Source organism: Solanum tuberosum, unplaced genomic scaffold, assembly GCF_000226075.1.
Source record: "Solanum tuberosum cultivar DM 1-3 516 R44 unplaced genomic scaffold, SolTub_3.0 scf00737, whole genome shotgun sequence".
NCBI classification, from domain to species: Eukaryota; Viridiplantae; Streptophyta; class Magnoliopsida; order Solanales; family Solanaceae; genus Solanum; species Solanum tuberosum.
The window spans coordinates 116,286-134,858 of NW_006239650.1; the positions used below are offsets into that span (position 1 = coordinate 116,286).

At 38.2% G+C, this 18,573-nt stretch overlaps 1 protein-coding gene across 1 annotated transcript; it reads right to left on the minus strand.

Annotated features, from left to right (window-relative positions):
- Positions 1-205: 205 nt before the first annotated feature.
- On the minus strand, positions 206-1,038 carry LOC107058978 (uncharacterized protein DDB_G0290301-like). Its single transcript, XM_015305291.1, has 2 exons — positions 577-1,038; positions 206-460 (listed from the first exon to the last, which is right to left on the minus strand). Exons 1-2 carry the CDS (start codon positions 1,036-1,038, stop codon positions 206-208), a joined length of 717 nt encoding a protein of 238 aa, XP_015160777.1.
- Positions 1,039-18,573: the final 17,535 nt, after the last annotated feature.

An 18,573-nucleotide genomic window follows, 5' to 3' on the forward strand; every position in this document is an offset into this window, starting at 1 on the left:
TGCTGGCCTGGTTGGTCTGTTCCTCTTGCTGATACTGATCATTTCCCTGTTGTGCATTTAATTTCATCTTAGCTGCTTTCCTCTTCTTTTTACTAGGTTTATTCTTGCTCTTAGGGGTGGTCCCTTGTTTGCTAGTACTAGCTTTGGACCCCATATCTTTTGCCATAGCTGCCCCTCTTTGATTGTCATTCTTCCCTTTGTCTGCCTATTGCTTGGACTTTTCAGTTTCAGGTATTTCATTGGCCTGTTCATTATTCTTCTGCCCTCTTTCAGTAGTGTTACCCTGTTGCTCTCTTGTATTCTGAGTAGTTTCTGTATGTTTTTGCTGCAGTTTCTGTTGTTGTTTTGTCATGGCCTGGTGAGGTATAGGGGTTGCAGAGGCTCTAAAGTCAGGATTATGTTCAGTGTGTATTCCCTCATGCAGAACATGAGTCAAATTCCCCCCTTTAGATACCCCTTCCTGCATGTTAGAATGTATCTCCTGACTTCCCCCATCCATCCCCCCTTCAACTTCAACAATGTCATTAGGATAAGAAGTATTGGGGTTTATGGGGATTGGGAGCATTGAGTCAATACCTGTGCTCTTGTTATTTGTTTGTTTTCCTGTTTGCATGGCCTGTACTTTTGGTTGTGGTTTGTTTTAGACATGCTTTTTGTTCCTTGTGGTGTTTTCCTCTCATTGTTGCTATGCCCCTGGATGTCTTTAGTCTGCTTTCCCTGCATGTTAAGGTTAGTAAAAGAATTATGATTAGAGCTGTTATTTATACCTGTTTGCTGAACTGTGGGTTGTGGGTGTTCTTTTGACACTTTGTTCTGTGGTGAAGTTGGTCGCCACACTGCCTTCTGTGTTATCTCCTCCTGTGGTTTATTGTTTCTTCTTTTTGACACCTGCCATTCTGCTTCCTTTTGTTGTTCAGGTGGCTGCTGGTTGCTCCTTTCTTTGGTGTTTTGGTGTTGTTGTTCCTCTTGTTCCCTTGGCCTGACTTGTCTATGATCAGTTCCTTGTTGCCCTTGTTCACCTTGATTTATGTTTTTCATTTCTGCTCCTAACTCTTTTCTTCGTTGGAAATCCTCATCCCTTATTTTGAAATTACAGTCCCCTATCATGTGACCTTGGTGTTTGCAGTATGCACAATATGGAGGGATATTTTCGTATTCAATTGGTTGCCATCTCCCTATGGTGAGATCTTCATCATCCAGTCCAATCCAAACATGTCGAGGTCTAGCCTTGGTGAGGTCTACTTAGACTTTCACCTTGGCCATACTTGCTCGAGTTCGTTTAATGGAAGCTGTGTCTAAGTATAAGACTTTGCCCACAGATTTCAGCAGAGGAGTGATGAACTCTTTCTTGAAGCAGTGCCAAGGTAAACCTGGTAGCATTACCCATATAGGAACGATAGGTGTTACTTCTTCAGGTCTGAAATTGGGAGTCCAAGCTTGTATTCTCATGAGTTTGCCCTGGATGGTCATTCTTTGTTGTGTCCATACAGTGTTATAGTCCAATTCATTTTGCAAATCAATAAACACATGCCTAGCATTATAATGAGCAATATTGATCCCCCATTCAGCTGAGTTTGTAGGATAAAGCTCTTCCTGATGAGTTCTATCTTAGGCATAGTGTTGCTGAATTTACCTATAAGAGTATATTTACAGTCCACTGCTAATTTGTTCATGAAATCATCCATATCGTAGATCACAGCAGGTTGACCCTGCTTAGTAGTTTGTCTGGGAGGAACAAGTTGTATAGAACTGATCTGAGTAGCGTGTATTTGTCTGAGCCTAGCAGCTAAAGTCTGTACCATAGTATAAGGAGCAGGTTCAACACTCTGATTCTGTTTGGTATTCTGGTTCTCGTTAGAATTGATTGGTTCTTTGGAATGATTGGGCTGGTTTATTTGTTGATTCTTCTGATTGGAGGTGGTATGTCTATCAAAGTTGCTAGAGAGTTTGGGGAAATCCTTATGATAATTATTTGGTTCAATATTCCCTCCTGGATCAGGTGATTGAGATGAATTTTTATCTCGCACACTACTTAGAAGTCGATTACCTTGCTGTTGTGTTTCGGTGTCTCCCCTGCCTTTTTCCAACTCTTCCCTCATACTATTCTTTTGCCCATTAGCATTATCATTAACAAGGACATCACTGCTGGTGTAGGGTTTATGGTTTAGGGTTTAGGGTTTAGGGTTTCGAGCTTAGGGTTTCGGGCTTAGGATTTTAAATATAGGGTTTAAGATGTAATGTTTAGGGTTAGGGTTTAGGGTTTAGGGTTTTGACTTTACGATTTAGGGTTTAGATTTAGAGTTTAGGATTAATTGTTTAGGGCTACGGTCTAGGATTTAGGGATTAGGGTTTAGGGTTTATGGTTTAGGGTTATGGTTTAGGGTTTAGAGTTTAGGAATCCTTATTTAGGGTTTAGAGTTTAGGAATTAGGGCTCAGGGTTTAGCATTTAGTGTTTAGAATTTAGGGTTAGGGTTTACAATTTAGAGTTAAGGATTTAGGGTTTAGGATTTAGGGATTAGTTTTAGGTTTTTATGGTTTAGAGTTTACGGTTTATGGTTTATAGTTAGGGTTTAGGGATTATACTTTAGGGTTTAGTGTTTAGGGTTAAGTGTTAAGGGTTAGAGTTTAGGGTTTAGATTTTAGGATTTAGGGTTTAGGGTCTAGGGTTTTGGGGTTATGGTTTAAAATTTAGGGTTTAGGGTTAAGGTTTTCTGGTTTAGGGTTTACGGTTACAAATTAGTGTTTAGAGGTTACGATTTATGGTTTAGGATTTAGAGATTACGGTGTAGACTTTAGGATTTTGGGTTTAGGGTTTAGGGTTTAGAGTTTGGATTTTAAGGTTTAGGGTCTAGGGTTTATGGTTTGGGGTTTAAGGTTTAGGTTTAGGATTTAGGGTTTAGGGTTGATGTTTTTGGTTTAGGGTTTGGGATTTGGGCTTTAGGGTTTAGGATTTAGGGTTTAAGGTTTTAGGGTTTAAGGTTTAGGACTTATGATTTAAAATTTAGGTTTTAGGGTTAAGGTTTAGGTTTTTGGTGAAGTGTTTAAGGTTTAGAGTTTACGGTTGTTCTTTTAGGGTTTAGGGGTTTGGGTTGATGGGTTTAGGATTTAGGAGTTAGGGTTTAGTTGTTAGGATTTAGGGTTTTATGGTTTAGAGTTTAGGGTTTTTTTTTCTTTTTTCTTTTTCCTTTAATGACCCTTGGGTGGGTCAGGGGCTGAGCAACACCCCCAGGTCTTATCATTTTAAAAAAAAATTATACAAGGAGGGGGACAAATACCTTACCTCCAATCTTAAGGTGGGTCAAGAATCGACCTACCTACTAATGTTAGTCGACTCCACCCTATACAATAAGATGTAATATTAAACTAAGCACCTAGAGAGGACTCCTCTCTTAATACAAAGTACTAATAATACATAAATAAGGGAGACTCTCCCCTTACAAGAAATTTAGATTTATGTCTAATCAAACTACTATACCTAAAGACATAGTAATTGGAAAAATAATATCTCATGAATCAACTTGTCTAGGGATTGTATGAGTCCTTCTTACGACACTTGGTATATCATGAGTATTAATGAGATTCTCTCAAGTTTGTCACTATTACTTTCTTCACTGTTGGCTTGAAAAACAAGCTGAACATCTTGTCTTCTTGAGAACTCCCCTAGCTGCAGATAATTCCTTCTTGTTGCACCTGGTTTTGATTATCGAGTAATAGATGTTTGACTGTTAATTTACACAAGATACCATGCATGTTGTTATACTGTATGCTTCTGGAGAATTTCCACCACCACCAGGAGCTCCTATTCCTAATCAAACAACCAAACTAAGTTAATAGTTAAGTTAAAGATAGAAACAGGAAATCGAGGAAGTGTGTTGAAAATCAAGGAGGAATTTTCATCCTTCTCAGATTTTTTCTTCTGAAACTTTGAATTCCCATTTTTTCCAGAATGTAACTTCCTCTAACTGCTTTTGGTAACTGGTTGGGGGTGTAATAATGTTGGATGATATCTTGCTTATGACTTTGTTTGGACAACAAGTCTGTTGTACTGTTGGCCTCTCTGTATGTATGAACACATTGAACGTATGTACACTGTTTAGCAATGTCATGTAGCTCCTGCACAAACCTGCTAAGCCTCCAAGAAGGATCAGAAATCTGCAAAAACCATTTGGTTAGTAATTCAGAATCCACTTCTAAAATGATGTTTTGATACCCATGTTGGATACACCAATTGAGCCCATAACTGGCAGCCTGTACCTCTGCCTGATTATTGGTCCCTTCACCCAATGGTATAGCAAATGCATAAACAATAATCCCATTCGAATCCCTCAGAATACCACCCCCTCCAATCTTTCTCGGGTTATTCAAAGCACTACCATCCGTATTCAGTTTATAATTAGAAATAGAGGGAGTTTTCCACCTTACTGAGATGACTCTAACCTCATGTACAACATGTTCTATCATGTTTACAACCTCTGGCCACTGACTTGGCCACTGAATATAGGGAAATAAAGTTCTGAGAAGCTGAAACATGTCTTTATTATTAATCAAATATTTAACCCTGCTGATACTAGAAATCTTTCCCCCATACTTGGCTGAACACCTATTTTTCCATAAATTCCAGCAAATAACTATAGGAAGAGTCTGAATAATAATCTTGTGAGCTTCATTTTTAACTTGAATGCCACCCCAATTTAAAAGATAGCTACTCAGGGATGTCTGTTGTATATTAATACCCAATGAATTTGCAAAAAAATTCCAGATATGTGTTGAAAAATTCCCTTGAATGAATATATGATCCACTTCATCCCATCCTTGCTGATAACAACAAGAACATTTCACAGGTTCCACCCCAAAGGTCCCTAATTTCTCATTAGTTGGTAGTTTTTTCCTCAAAGCCCTCCAAAGGAGAAAGGACATTTTGAAAGGAATATGTCTATGCCAAATTTGAGAATTAAGATCTGTAGTGTTCTTCTTATTTCTGCAAATTTCCCAAGCTGATGTACAAGTGAATTTTCCAGATTCAGTATGTTTCCAGACAGCACTATATGAAACTCCCTGCAAAAACTGAAAATTAGTATTTATAATATAAGAAATGAGAAGAGGTGGAACATGTTGCCTCAGTTTCCTTTCATTCCATTTTCCATTAGTTAGAAAGTGTGCAATAGTAGCATTATTGAGGCTTGATATACCAGTAGTATAATTAGCTAGAGCTCCTACTCCCAACCAATCATCCCACCAAAATGAGCAACTTCCTGAATTGATTGTCCAACCTATATGCTCTTCTACTTTAATCTTGTTCCTCATCAAAGATTGTCCATTGTCCACCTTTTTTGCAACTGGATGAGCTCTTTGACAATATTTGGATTTAAGAAATTGACTCCATAAAGATTTTTTGATTTGAAAGTCCACCATTGTTTGTATTGCAAGGCAGTGCATATATCAGTGAGTCTTCTCATCCCTACCCCTCCTTCTGTACAAGGTAAACTCATAGTGTCCAGTGAAGCCCAATGGTATTTCTTTTTATCCTGATCCCTTCCCCAGAAGAAGTCAGCAATAATGACCTCTATGTATTTGATAGTAGTATTGGGGGGAGAAATTGCTGCCATAGTATGTATAGGTATAGATTGGACAGCATGATTGATCAATGTAATCCTTCCCCCAAAGCTAAGAATCCTTGCCTGCCATACACAAACCTTTTTGGAGACCTTCTCAACTAGATGTGAGTAATAAATGATCTTTTGTCTACTAATCTATAGAGGACATCCTAAATAAGTAATAGGACTGCATTTCTGGGAAAAAATTGTACATTCCTGAATATTATTGATAATATCCTGTGATGTATTGTCTGGAACCATAAAATGACTCTTAGATTTATTAATAAGTTGACCAGATGTATGCTCATACTCCCCCAAAGTTTCCATAAATAGTTTCAAGGAGTGTCTGTCAGTAGATGCAAATATAATTACATCATCTACAAAACTTAGATGATTTATCTGTGGCCCCTTAGGTTCCATAAAGAAACCTTTATAGTTTGGAATCTGATGTAGAGAATTAAGCATCCTTGTTAATACCTCTGCTCCTAAAATAAATAGGGCAGGGGATAAAGGATCACCTTGCTTAAGTCCTCTAGTAGAAGGAAAGAAACCTTGTCTGTGACCATTAATTATAATAGAATACCAATTGTTACTCATTAGTCTCCAAACTAAATCAATAAATATTTCCCCAAAACCAAATCTTTTTAAAACCAAACATGTAAATGACCAAGATACTCTATCATATGTCTTGGCCATATCAAGTTTGATAACCACATTACTTCCTATCTAGGGTTTTTTGATACCCTGAGTAATCTCTTGTGCTAGCATGATACTTTCAGTTATGCTTCTACCTCTCACAAACCCTGACTGATTGTCTGATACCAATAGAGGTAAGACAGTAGCCAATCTCATGCTTAACACTTTGGAAATAATCTTATTTGTAAAATTACTAAGACTAATAGGTCTGAGTTCTGTGAATCTGGAAGGCTGTTCAGTTTTAGGGAGTAGAACCAAACAAGCATGAGACATGAACTTAGGCATAACACGACCACAGAAGAAAGATTGTACAGCAGCCAAAAGATCTTCTTTAATGATATTCCAGCAGACTTGATAAAATTTACCCCCAAAGCCATCAGGGCATGCTGCTGAATATGGATTCATAGCAAACCCAACCTTTCTGAGTTCAGCTATATTAGGTATTGCTTGCAGCATCTCATTCTGATCAGAAGTAATAATTGTAGGAATATATTGAAGGATTCTTTCATCTATTCTGTCATTCTGTCCAGTAAATTGGTGTTGATAATAATCACAAGCTGCCTGAGCAATTTGTTCCTCACCCTGTATCCACACCTCATTTTCAATACAAATCTTATGAAGAAAAAGCCTCTTTCTCCTACCTCTCATCAAAGCATGAAAGTATTTGGTATTGGCATCTCCTTCTTGAAACCATTGTAGTTGGGTCTTTTGTTTAAGGATATCTTCTTCCAATTTCAAATACCTAATATAAGTTGCATTCATTTGATGTAATTTCTGTCTAAGAGCATCAGTATTATTTGTCATAAATTCCTCTTCATACTTCCTAATAGTCTCCTCAAACTCCCTAACCTTTGTAAAGATATCCCCATACTCTTGGTTGGACCATTTGCTAAGAGTGGAAGTTAATCTCTTCATTTTCATATGAAATTTCCACATAGGATCACCAGTAGTGGCCTGTTCCCAACACTGTTGAACGGTGTTCATAAAATTCCCATTTTCAACCCAACAGTGTAGGAACTTGAAATATTTTGTATGACTCTGATTTGTTTTAATCATCTCCATTAAAAGAGGACTATGATCAGAACCAACAGAGGATAAATTCTCAATAGTAATTTGAGGCATATTCTCTAACCATTTATCATTAACCATAGACCTATCTAATCTCTTCCAAACTCTAGTTTTTGCATCCCTTTGATTACACCATGTAAAAGGAAGTCCTGTGTAACCTAGATCAGTCAATCCACAGGCCTCTATTACTCCAATAAATTCAAAACTCTTATTCATATTATAAGGTATCCCACCAAGTTTGTCCTCTATAGAAGTGATAACATTGAAATCACCAATTGTGCACCAAGGCAAATCCATATTAGAATATAAAAGTAACCTGTCCCACAAAGGTCTCCTCATATTCTCCTTACATTTAGCATAAACAAATGACATCATGAATTTATCAGGGAGAGCAGTGTGCTGAAAGGTTACAGTGATATGTTGATCATGTTGTTCCAGGACCTGTCCAGTTACCTCATTAGACCAAAACAACCAAATTTTCCCATTAGGATTACTGACTGCATGATCCATCTGTAGTTGACCCCTTACCATATCAATATGAGAATTATCTGCAAATGGTTCCAGGATAGCAATAATAGATAAATGATGAATTTTCTTGTAGTGTTTTGAATCCTTTCCAAGGATCCTTTGGTATTGATACTCCTAGCATTCCAGCAAAAGGTTTGAATAATTAATAACCTTTGATTTGGACCTAGTCATGGGCCTGCTAGAGGTATCAGACATGCTGGTAATAGGCTGATGAGGTTGGTGTCTAGTTTGCTTCCTTCCCCTTGGGGATAAACCCTGTTGTTCTGTCACTCTTTAAACATCAGTGCATTTATCCTGGAATGAGAAACCAAAAACTTGACCTATTTGTTGCATGGTATCTTCTGCATCCTCATCAGACTCCTCCATAGATTGATTATTAGGATCTATCTCATCCTCAGAGTTAAGTGCTCCATAATCATCCGGAGGCACCTTAACCTTGTTACCCTTATTAACCTGTTTATCATCATGTTCTTCAAGCTATTTACCAGTATCTGTACCAGTTGAATCTTTACCAATACTCTGTTGCAGTCTCCTTTATATAGCCTCTCTTTTCTTTTTACTCAACCTATCCCCTGCTTTGTTATTAAATCTGTCCTGTTTTTGTCCTGTATTTGTGACCTGAGTAGTTGCAGTTTTTTGTTGATTATCAATAGGGGTAGCAGGGGCTATAAAGTCTTTACTATGGTCAAATTCCACTTCCTCATGTCTAGCATGAGTCAGTTCCCTCCCCCTTTGGACACCCCTTCCTGCAGATCAGTATGTGTCTCCTGTTCCCTCCCATCCAAACCTCCAACAACTACCTCAGCAATAATATTAACAACATTATCAATGGGATTAGGGGGTGGGAACATTGAGGCAATACCTATACCAGCTTTCCTTATAGAGACTTCCTTTCCTGAAGTGCTCTCTATTACCTGTGTAGCAATTATATCCACCTGTAATTGCTAATTAGTGTTCTCTTGTCCAGTTGTTGTTGGTTTCCTGTTGTACTCAGCTTGACCCTGCTGCTTTGTGGCTGCTGTCTGAGGTCTGCTATCACTTGTGTTGCCTTTGTATTTGTCTAGAACTTCTAAACTGGGTGACGACTCCTGCACATCAAGATTAATAAATGTGTTTTGTGTAGGAATAGTAGTTATACCTGCCTGTTGAATGGATTGTTCTTCTTGTCTAGTATGGCCTCTAGGTGCCTGTAGTTGATTATTATTCCTCCTTCTTTGTGTTTGCCAGTGCTCTTCTTGCTGAAACTGAAGTTGTTCCTGATCTCTTTGTGGAGGATGCTGTTGATTTGTGCCCTCTTTCTGATCACCTTCTTTTTGACCCTTTTGTTGTTGTGGAATTTTGTCCATATCTTTATTATTATTTTTTCTTACAGCCTCCATTTCCTTTTCTTTTTTATCCTCATCCCTTTGCTTTCTGGTACAATCATTTTCCAAATGTCCTTGATGCTTACAGTAGAAACAATAATCCGGAATATTGTCATATTCTATTTTCTGCCATCTCCCATCAGTGATATCCTCGCCTATATAACCCATCCAAATATAAGGAGGTCTCTTTTGAGTAAGATCAACTTGTACCTTCACCCTAGCTTGACTACCCCTAGTCTTTTTAATAGAGGCTGAGTCTAGGTACAGAACCTTGCCAATAGGAGAAAGCAGGCCAGCAACAAACTCCTTATTATAACAATGCCAAGGTCATTTAGGCAGAGAGATCCAAATAGGGACTATAGGAGTTTCTTCAGCAGGTTTAAAATTAGGAGTCCACACTTGAATTCGCATCACCTGTCCAGCTATACTCATTCTTTGCTTAGTCCAAACCATATTGTAATCAAGCTCATTATCAAGATCAATGTATACATGTCTAGAATTAAAATGTGCAATTTTAACACCACCCGATAATTGAGTTTGCAATATGAAATTATTCCTAATAAGTTCCACTTTAGGCATGGTGTAACTAAATTTCCTAATGAGAGTATATTTGCAAGCTGCTGCTAAATCTTTCATCACCTTGTCTTTCACATACAAAACAACAAGTAAGCCTTGTATAGTTGTAATTTCAGGGGTCGTCAAATTAATGGGAGTATCACATTTGGCCTGATTGTATCTAAGTCGATCAGTATAAGTTTGCACTACTGTATAAGGTGCCGGTGCAGCTAATGGATCAGTTTTGTGTGGATTAGGAGAATTAACTAGAGGATGATCACTCCTAGCATTATTTGTATTAGCTGTAGGAACCTGTTTATCAAAATTACTAGAAATTCTAGGAAAATTAGATTGATAAGCTTGTTGTGGATCATTTTTAGTATTTCTTGTAATTTGATTAACTTGAACCTGCCTTCCAATAGTAGAATCATTGACTTTGCCATGTTCTTTAGCAATCCAAACTTTCCTTTGATCATTCTCTTTTCGATTAAGCTCATTACCAGGATTCAAAAGGGCTATAGGAATCGCAGTATTATGAGATTTAGCATTAGGAATACCTGTGTCCCTGCTTTGATTCTTGATGTTTTGATCATCCATATGAGAAGTGATAGAGTGTCCAAATTCTTGAACATGTTTCTTGCCTTCCCTGTATTGATTTTGTGTCTTTGCTAAAATCTGCAATTCCTCCGCTTGTTTCAAATTTGGGAAATTCTTCACCGGAGTTTCTGTAAAATCACCAGGTGCTCTTCCGGTGATTTCACCATGAAATGTGCTTGAATTTCCAGTGATAGATCCGCCACGACCATGGAAACAATCCCCAGTATCAGATTTATCTCGAATCACCTCACTAGTAGTTCGATTTTGATGGCGAATTTGGGGTGATTCACCTACACTCCTCGCCTCCGTCGCCTGTACATTTCACGCAAATGGGACAGGGAAATCAAGTGATTTTTTACTATCTTGTATATCTTGGGATTCTGGAACTCCAGTTTTTGTACCCCCAATCGACCGCGATTCTTCCATGTAAATGTTTGTACGAGTCCCGTCCAATTCCTTTCCCACCATTGCAATGTGGATCGCCTCTTCTCTCACCTGCGAGGAATTATAAGATGATTCAGAGGACGATTCTAGTAGCGGTGAATGTATATTGTGCTTGGGCATCAACGTAGCGGGATCCGGTGGCCTGAAACGAACTGCTGGCAGCTCCTCCGCCATTCAATTGATGCTAAAACCTTGAAAAATTAGCCAAGATAGCTATTTCCTAGCGAGAATGAGTTGCATATAAACTTCATGATACGATGTTTTGAACATGCTTTAGCTTGGAGTTGGGGTTTGAGGTTTAGGGTTTAGGGTTTAGGGTTTAGGGTTTAGGGTTTATGGTTTAGGGTTTAGGGTTTAGGGTTTAGGGTTAGGGTTTAGGTTTTATGGTTTCGAGTTTAGGGTTTGTATGTTTAGGGTTTAGGGGTTAGGGTTTAGGCTTTATGGTTTATGGTTTAGGGTTTAGGGCTTTAGGTTTAAGGTTTGAGATTTAAGGTTTAAGGTTTAGGGTTTAGGATTTAGGAGTTAGGATTTAGGGTTAGTATATAGGTTATTATGGGTTAGAGATTAGAGTTTAGGATTTAGGGTTTAGCGTTTATAGTTTAGGGTTAAGTGTTTACACTTTAGGATTTAGAGATTATGGTTTAGAGTTTAAAGTTTAGGGTTTATGGTTTAGGGTGTAGGGTTTTGAGTTTAGGATTTACGGTTTAGGTTTAATGTTTAGGATTAATGGTTTAGGGCTAGCGTTTAGGGTTTAGGGTTTAGGGTTTATGATTTAGGGTTTACGGTTTAGGGTTTAGAGTTATGGTTAGGGTGTAGGGTGTAGGGATTTGAGTTAGGATTTAGAGTTTAGGATTTAGGATTTAGGTTTAGGGTTTAGGTTTAGGGTTTAGGGTTTAGGGTTTAGGGTTTAGGGTATAGGGTTAAGGTTTAGGGTTTAGGTTTAGGGTTTATAGTTTAGAGTTTAGGTATTCGGGTTTAGGGTTTAGGGTTCAGGGTTTAGGCTTTAGGTTTAGGGTTTAGAGTTAAGAGGTTAGGTATTCGAGTTTAGGCTTTAAGGTTTAAGATTTATGGTTTAAGATATATGATTTAGGGTTTACAATTTTCGGTTTAGGATTTACAGTTTAGATTTTAGGGTTTTGGATTTAGGGTTTATAATTTAAGGTTTGGGGTTTAGAGTTTAGGATTTAGAGTTTAGAGCTTAGGGTTAGGGTTTAGGTTTTATGGTTTAGGGTTTAGGGTTTAGGATTTAGTTTTTAAGGTTTAGGGTTTATGGTTTATGGTTTAGAGTTTAGAGTTTAGGTTTTAGTGTTTAGGGTTTATGGTTTAGGGACTTGGGTCTGGGTTTAGGGTAAGGGTTTATGGTTTAGAGTTTAAGAATTAGAGCTTAGGGATTACGGTTTAGGGTTTAGCATTTAGGTTATAGGTTTTAGGGTTTACTGCTTATAGTTTAGGGTTTAGGGATTTGGGTTAAGTGTTAGAGTTTGGGATTTAGGATTTAGGTTCTAGGGTTTTTGGTTTAGTGTTTAGGGATTAGGGTTTAGCATTTAGGGTTTAGGGTGTAGGGTGTATGCGTTTAGTGATTAGTGGTTAGGGGTTAGGGGTTAGGGTTAGGGGGTTAGGGGTTACGGTTTTGTGTTTAGGATTTAAGGCTTAGGGCTTAGGTCTTAAGGCTTAGGGCTTAGGGTTTAGGGTTTAGGTTTTAGGGTTGAGGTGATAGTGTTTACGATTTAGTTTTGACTTTAGGGTTTAGGGTTTAGATTTAGGGTGTAGGATTAATGGTTTAGGGCTACGGTTTAGGATATTGGGATTAGGTTTTAGGTTTTAGGGTTTAGGGTTTTGGGTTTAGGTTTACGGTTTATGGTTTAGGGTTTAGGGTTTAGGGTTTAGAGTTTAGTGTTTTGGGTTTAGGGTTTAGGTTTAGGGTTTTGGTTTAGTGATTAGGGTTTTGGTATGAGGGTTTAGGATTTCGGGTTTAGAGTTTATGGTTTTTGTTTAATGGTGTAGGGTTTAGGGTTTGGGTTTGGGATTTAGGGTTTCTGATTTAGGGTTATGTTTTAGGGTTTATTTTTTAGGATTTAGGGTTTAGGGTTTAGGGTTTCGAGTTTAGGGTTTCGGGTTTAGGATTTTAAATATAGGGTTTAGGATGTAATGTTTAGGGTTAGGGTTTATGGTTTAGGGTTTTGACTTTAGGGTTTAGGGTTTAGATTTAGGGTGTAGGATTAATGGTTTAGGGCTACGGTTTAGGATGTAGGGATTAGGGTTTAGGGTGTATGGTTTAGGGTTTAGAGTTTAGGAATCAACATTTAGGGTTTAGAGTTTAGGGTTAGGGTTTAGAATTTAGAGTTGAGTATTTAGTGGTTAGGTTTAGGTTCTATGGTTTAGGGTTTGGAGTTGTAGGTTTAGGGTTTAGTAGCTAGGTTTTAGGGTTTAGGGTTTTTGTTTTAGGGTTTACGATTTAGGTTTAGGGTTTGGGATTAATGGTTTAGGGCTAGGGTTTAGGGTTTATAGTTTAGGGTTTAGATTTTATGGTTTAGGGTTTAGGGTGTAGGGTTTTTGAGTTAGGATTTAGAGTTTAGGATTTACGGTTTAGGTTTAGGGTATAGGATTAATGGTTTATGGCTAGGGTTTAGGTTATAGGGTTTTTTATTAATTGTTTAGGGTATACAGTTTTTCATTTATGGTTTAAGGTTTAGGGTATACAATTTTTCATTTATGGTTTAGGGTTTAGGGTATACAGTTTTTCATTTATGGTTTAGGGTTTAGGGTATATGTTTAAGGTTTAGGGTTTAGGGTTTAGAGTTTAGAGTTTAGGTATTCAGGTTGAGGGTTTAGGTTTAGGGTTTAGAGTTTAGAGTTTAGGTATTCGGGTTTAGGGTTTAAGGTTTAGGATTTATGGTTTAGGATATATGATTTAGGGTTTACAGTTTTCGGTTTAGTGTTTAGAATTTATATTTTGGTTTTTTGGATTTAGGGTTTATAATTTAGGGTTTGGGGTTTTTTTTTTTTTTTGAATGACCCTGGGGGGGGTCAGGGGCTTAGCAACACCCCCAGGCCTTAGCATTAATAACAAAAACAAAAAACAACTACAAGGAGGGGGACATAAACCTTACCTCCGAACCTATGGTGGTACATGAGTTGAGTCAACCTTCCTATTAAGGCTAGTCGACTCATCCCCGTACTATAAAAGGAACCTACTAACTATGCACCTAGAACAGAGACTCCTCTCCGTACATCATAACTAGTAAGCAATAAACTAGGGAGACTCTCCCCTTACATGGACAAGAAATAAACAAAAAACCTAATCTAGAATCTATCCAAAAAACTCAAGGAGGTTGCTTGATTCTCTTTATTTTCTTCCTTTTGAAATTGGATACTCCCATCCTCTCTAGCAGGTAGCTACCTTTTAGCAACTGTAGGAAGCTGATGATGAGTGTAGTATTGTCTGATAATGTCTGAGTTGTGGCTTCCCTTTGCAAGGAAATCTGCTGTACTGTTAGCTTCCCTGAAGATGTGCCTGCATTCAAAAATTCTAGCTGTCTAACGAGTCTGATCAGTTCCCTGATGTGCTGTTGAATCTGCCAGGGAGGTTTGGATTTGAAGCTAATCCAATTAGCCAGCAGCTTTGAGTCAACTTCTAGGATGATCTTCTTAAAGCCATGTTGAACAAACCAGTAGATACCCTGCTGCGCTGCAAGTGTCTCTGCTAAATTATTTGAGCTAGTTCCAAGAGGGATGCTGAAAGCATATAAACTCTAAACTCTAAACCCTAAACCTAAACCCTAAACCCTAAACCCCTAAACCTAAACTCTAAACTCTAAACCCTAAATCCTAAACCTTAACCCTATACCCTAAACCCTAAACCATAAATATAAAACCCTATACCCTAAACCCTAGCCCTAAACCATTAATCCTAAACCCAAAACCTAAACCTAAACCGTAAATCCTAAACTCTAAATCCTAACTCAAAACCCTACACCCTAAACCCCAAACAATAAACTCTGAACCCTAAACCGTAAACCCTAAATCATAAACCCTAAACCCTATATCCTAAACCCTAGCCCTAAACCATTAATCCTAAACACTAAACCTAAACCGTAAATCCTAAATTCAAAACCCTACACCCTAAACCCTGAACCATAAACCCTAAACTTTAAACACTAAACCATTAACTCTAAATCCTAAACCGTAAAAACTTAACCCTAAACCCAAAACCCTAAACTATAAACCCTAAACCCTAAACTCTAAACTCTAACCCATAATAACCTAGATCCTAACCCTAAACCCTAAATACTGAATCCTAAACACTAAACCCTAAACCTGAAACCCTAAACCCTAAATCTCAAACCTTAAACCTAAAGCCCTAAACCGTAAACCGTAACCCATAAAGCCTAAACCCTAACCCCTAAACCCTAAACTCGAAACCATAAAACCTAAACCCTAACCCCAAACCCTAAACCCTAAACCCTAAACCCTAAAACCTTAAATCCTAACAACTAAACCCTAACCCCTAAATCCTAAACCCAAAAGCCCAATCCCCTAAATCCTAAAAAAAAATCATAAACACTAAACCTTAAACACTTAACCAAAAACCCTAAACCTTAACCCTAAACCCTAAATTTTAAATCATAAACCCTAAACCCTAAACCCCAAATCCCAAAACCAAAAACCCAAAACCCTAAACCCCAAATCCCAAAACCAAAACCCAAAACATAAACCCTAAACCCTTAATCCTAAACCTAAACCTTTAACACCAAACCATAAACCCTAGACCCTAAACCTTAAAATCCAAACTCTATATCCTAAACCCTAAACCCAAAATCCTAAAGTCTAAACCGTAATCCCTAAATCCTAAACCATAAATTGTAAACTCTAAATCCTAAAGCATAACCCCAAAACACTAAACCCAAAACCCTAGAACCTAAACCCTAAATCCTAAAATCTAAACCTTAAACTCTAACCCTTAACACTTAACCCTAAAGGCTAAACCCTTAACTATAATCCCTAAACCATAACTATAAACCCTAAACTGTAAACACTAAACCCTAAACCCTAATTCCTAAACCCTTCAAACTAAACCCTAAACCTACAACACTAAACCCTAAACCATAAAACCTAAAACTAATCCCTAAATCTTAAACCCTAAATCCTTAACTCTAAATTGTAAACCCTAACCCTAAATTCTAAACACTAAATGCTAAACCCTAAACCCGAATTTCTAAACTCTAAACCCTAAATGCTGATTCCTAAACTCTAAACCCTAAACCATAACCCTAAACCCTAAACCATAAACCCTATACCCTAATCCCTAAATCCTAAACCATAGCCCTAAACCATTAATCCTAAACCCTAAATGTAAACCCTAAACCCTAAAGTCAAAACCCTAAACAATAAACCCTAACCCTAAACATTACATCCTAAACCGTATATTTAAAATCCTAAACCCGAAACCCTAAACCCTAAATCCTAAACCATAAACCCTAAACCATAACCCTAAATCCCAATTCCTAAACACTAAACCCTAAATCTTACAACCCCAAATCCTAAACCCTAGAACCTAAACTGAAATCTCTGAACCCTAAATCCTAAACCCTACACCATAAACCAAAAACCATAAACTCTAAACCCGAAATCCTAAACCCTAATCCCTAAACCGTAATCACTAAACCAAAACCCTAAACCCTAAACCAAAAACACTAAACTATAAACCCTAAACCATAAACACTAAACCCTAAACCCTAAATCCTAAGCCCTTAACCTTAAACCATAAAACCTAAATTGTAAACATTATCGCCTATCGCTTCCCCATTTCCCAATTTTTTTCTCTCTCTAATTTCCCTCTCTACGGAACTCTCTCTAATTTAACACAGCAATTACAACTCCAATGGCTAGTTCACCAGCCAGAATGGTGCGTGAGCCGCCGGTGAGCCCTTCAGGCCGCCGGACCAAAGCATGCCGGAGCGCCCTGAGAAGATGAACAAAACCCACCAAGCAGCATCACCTAATTCATCCTACAACTCCACGAATTCGCGAAATACAGAACCGATCCATATCGCAATTTGTGAGATGGAGCTGGACGGGATTCAGAAAATCATTTCCTCAGATCGGGATTAACTGATTCATCGAAGGATATTTAGTGGGAATGATCCTACTAATCAAGGGCTACAACATACTCAAACATCACATGATTCCATCACGCCAAATGCGAGATCTGTTGAGGCGATTTCTGGGAATTTTGACGCGAACTCACCTGAGCTGCGCCTCCAGATTCGTCTAACTTCCTATCAATTTCATGGCGACTTAACCACTGGGGATTGTTCACCTGGTGAAGAGGTACATGCCACAGCAATCTCAGGTAAAATGGCCGGTCAAACCACCGGCGACATGAATTCCGGTGAGCAGGCAGTCGAAGTTGACAATGGCGCCACTAGGGGAGAGTGTTCGTTGGATGAGGAGGTCCAACTGACCAACATATCCATCAATTTAACTCAGAAACACAGCCATAATGAGATTCCAACAAGTTTCATAAACTCTACAATCAATCCACAAAATGAGCTTGAAGAACTCAACTGCAGAATTGAAGAATAACAGCAAGAAACGTTTTCCCAGGATCAAGGTGGGCCAAATGGTTAAAAACATAATCACAATGCTATAGAGAAACAACAAATAGAGATGGAATCTCCACAAGTAAATAAGCGACTATATCAGGCCCAAAATGATCAGCAGGACAATACAAGTTCTACTAACTTGGAAGTCATTGACGTGGAGAATTCTTCACATTTCTCTTTTGGAGTGAAACCTATGGACACAATTCCCAGCAATGGAGGACAGCAAGGACCAGGTATGACTCCTAAGTATCATAATGTCCCTAATCATGTCTACTTGCAGGAACAACAGCAAACAAATGCCACTTCATTAGGTAAAATCCCAAGTGTGGAGAGCTCTCAGACAGGTTAGTCCTCTCACTCTAACTATAAAAGGAATGTTATTAACTTGTATCATGTTGCCTTGATGATCTCTCAAAATTCCTCCACCCCCAATTTTGCCCGGGTTGTTCATTGCACTACCATCCGTATTGAGTTTGAAGATATCGGTGGGTGGAGTTTTCCAATTAACCTGAATGATCTTGAACTCATGTTTGCAGGCCTCAATATAATTGATCAAATCATGCCATGCCTCAGGCCATTGCAAATATGGAAAGGCGATATGGAGAAGCATTATGATGTCCTTCTGAATAAGGAATTTAACTCTGATGATGCTAGATTTTTTGCCTCCATACTTAGCTGAACATCTATTTTTCCAAAGATTCCAATAGGTTATAATAGGCAAGGAATGCAGAAACAGTTTATGTACTGCATTTTTGTGTTCTGTTCCCCACCAGGTAGTCAGTAAGTTTCTCAGAGTGTTCTGATTGTGGGAGATACCAACACTTGCTGCAAAAAGATTCCATATGAAGATAGCAAAATTACCAGTAACTAAAATATGGTCAATATCATCTAGTCCAGGCCTGCTGCAGCATGAGCAGTTGGCAGGTTCAGCTCCAAAGTTGATGATCCTCTCATTTGTTGGGAGTTTGCTCCTAATTTCCCTCCAAAGGAAAAAGGACATCTTGAAGGGAATGTGCTTGTGCCAAAGCCATGTGTTGATGATGCTTTTACCCTTCTTCTTTCTTATTAAATTCTAGGCTGAGGAACATGAGAAAACACCACTATTATTGGCTATCCACACG

Coding starts and splice junctions, on each gene's coding strand:
- LOC107058978 (XM_015305291.1), bottom strand. CDS start 1,038: ATGAAAAACATAAATCAAGGTGAACAAGGGCAACAAGGAACTGATCAT. Junction 461..576: donor AACAAATAACAAGAGCACAG/GTATTGACTCAA, acceptor TCTAACATGCAG/GAAGGGGTATCTAAAGGGGG.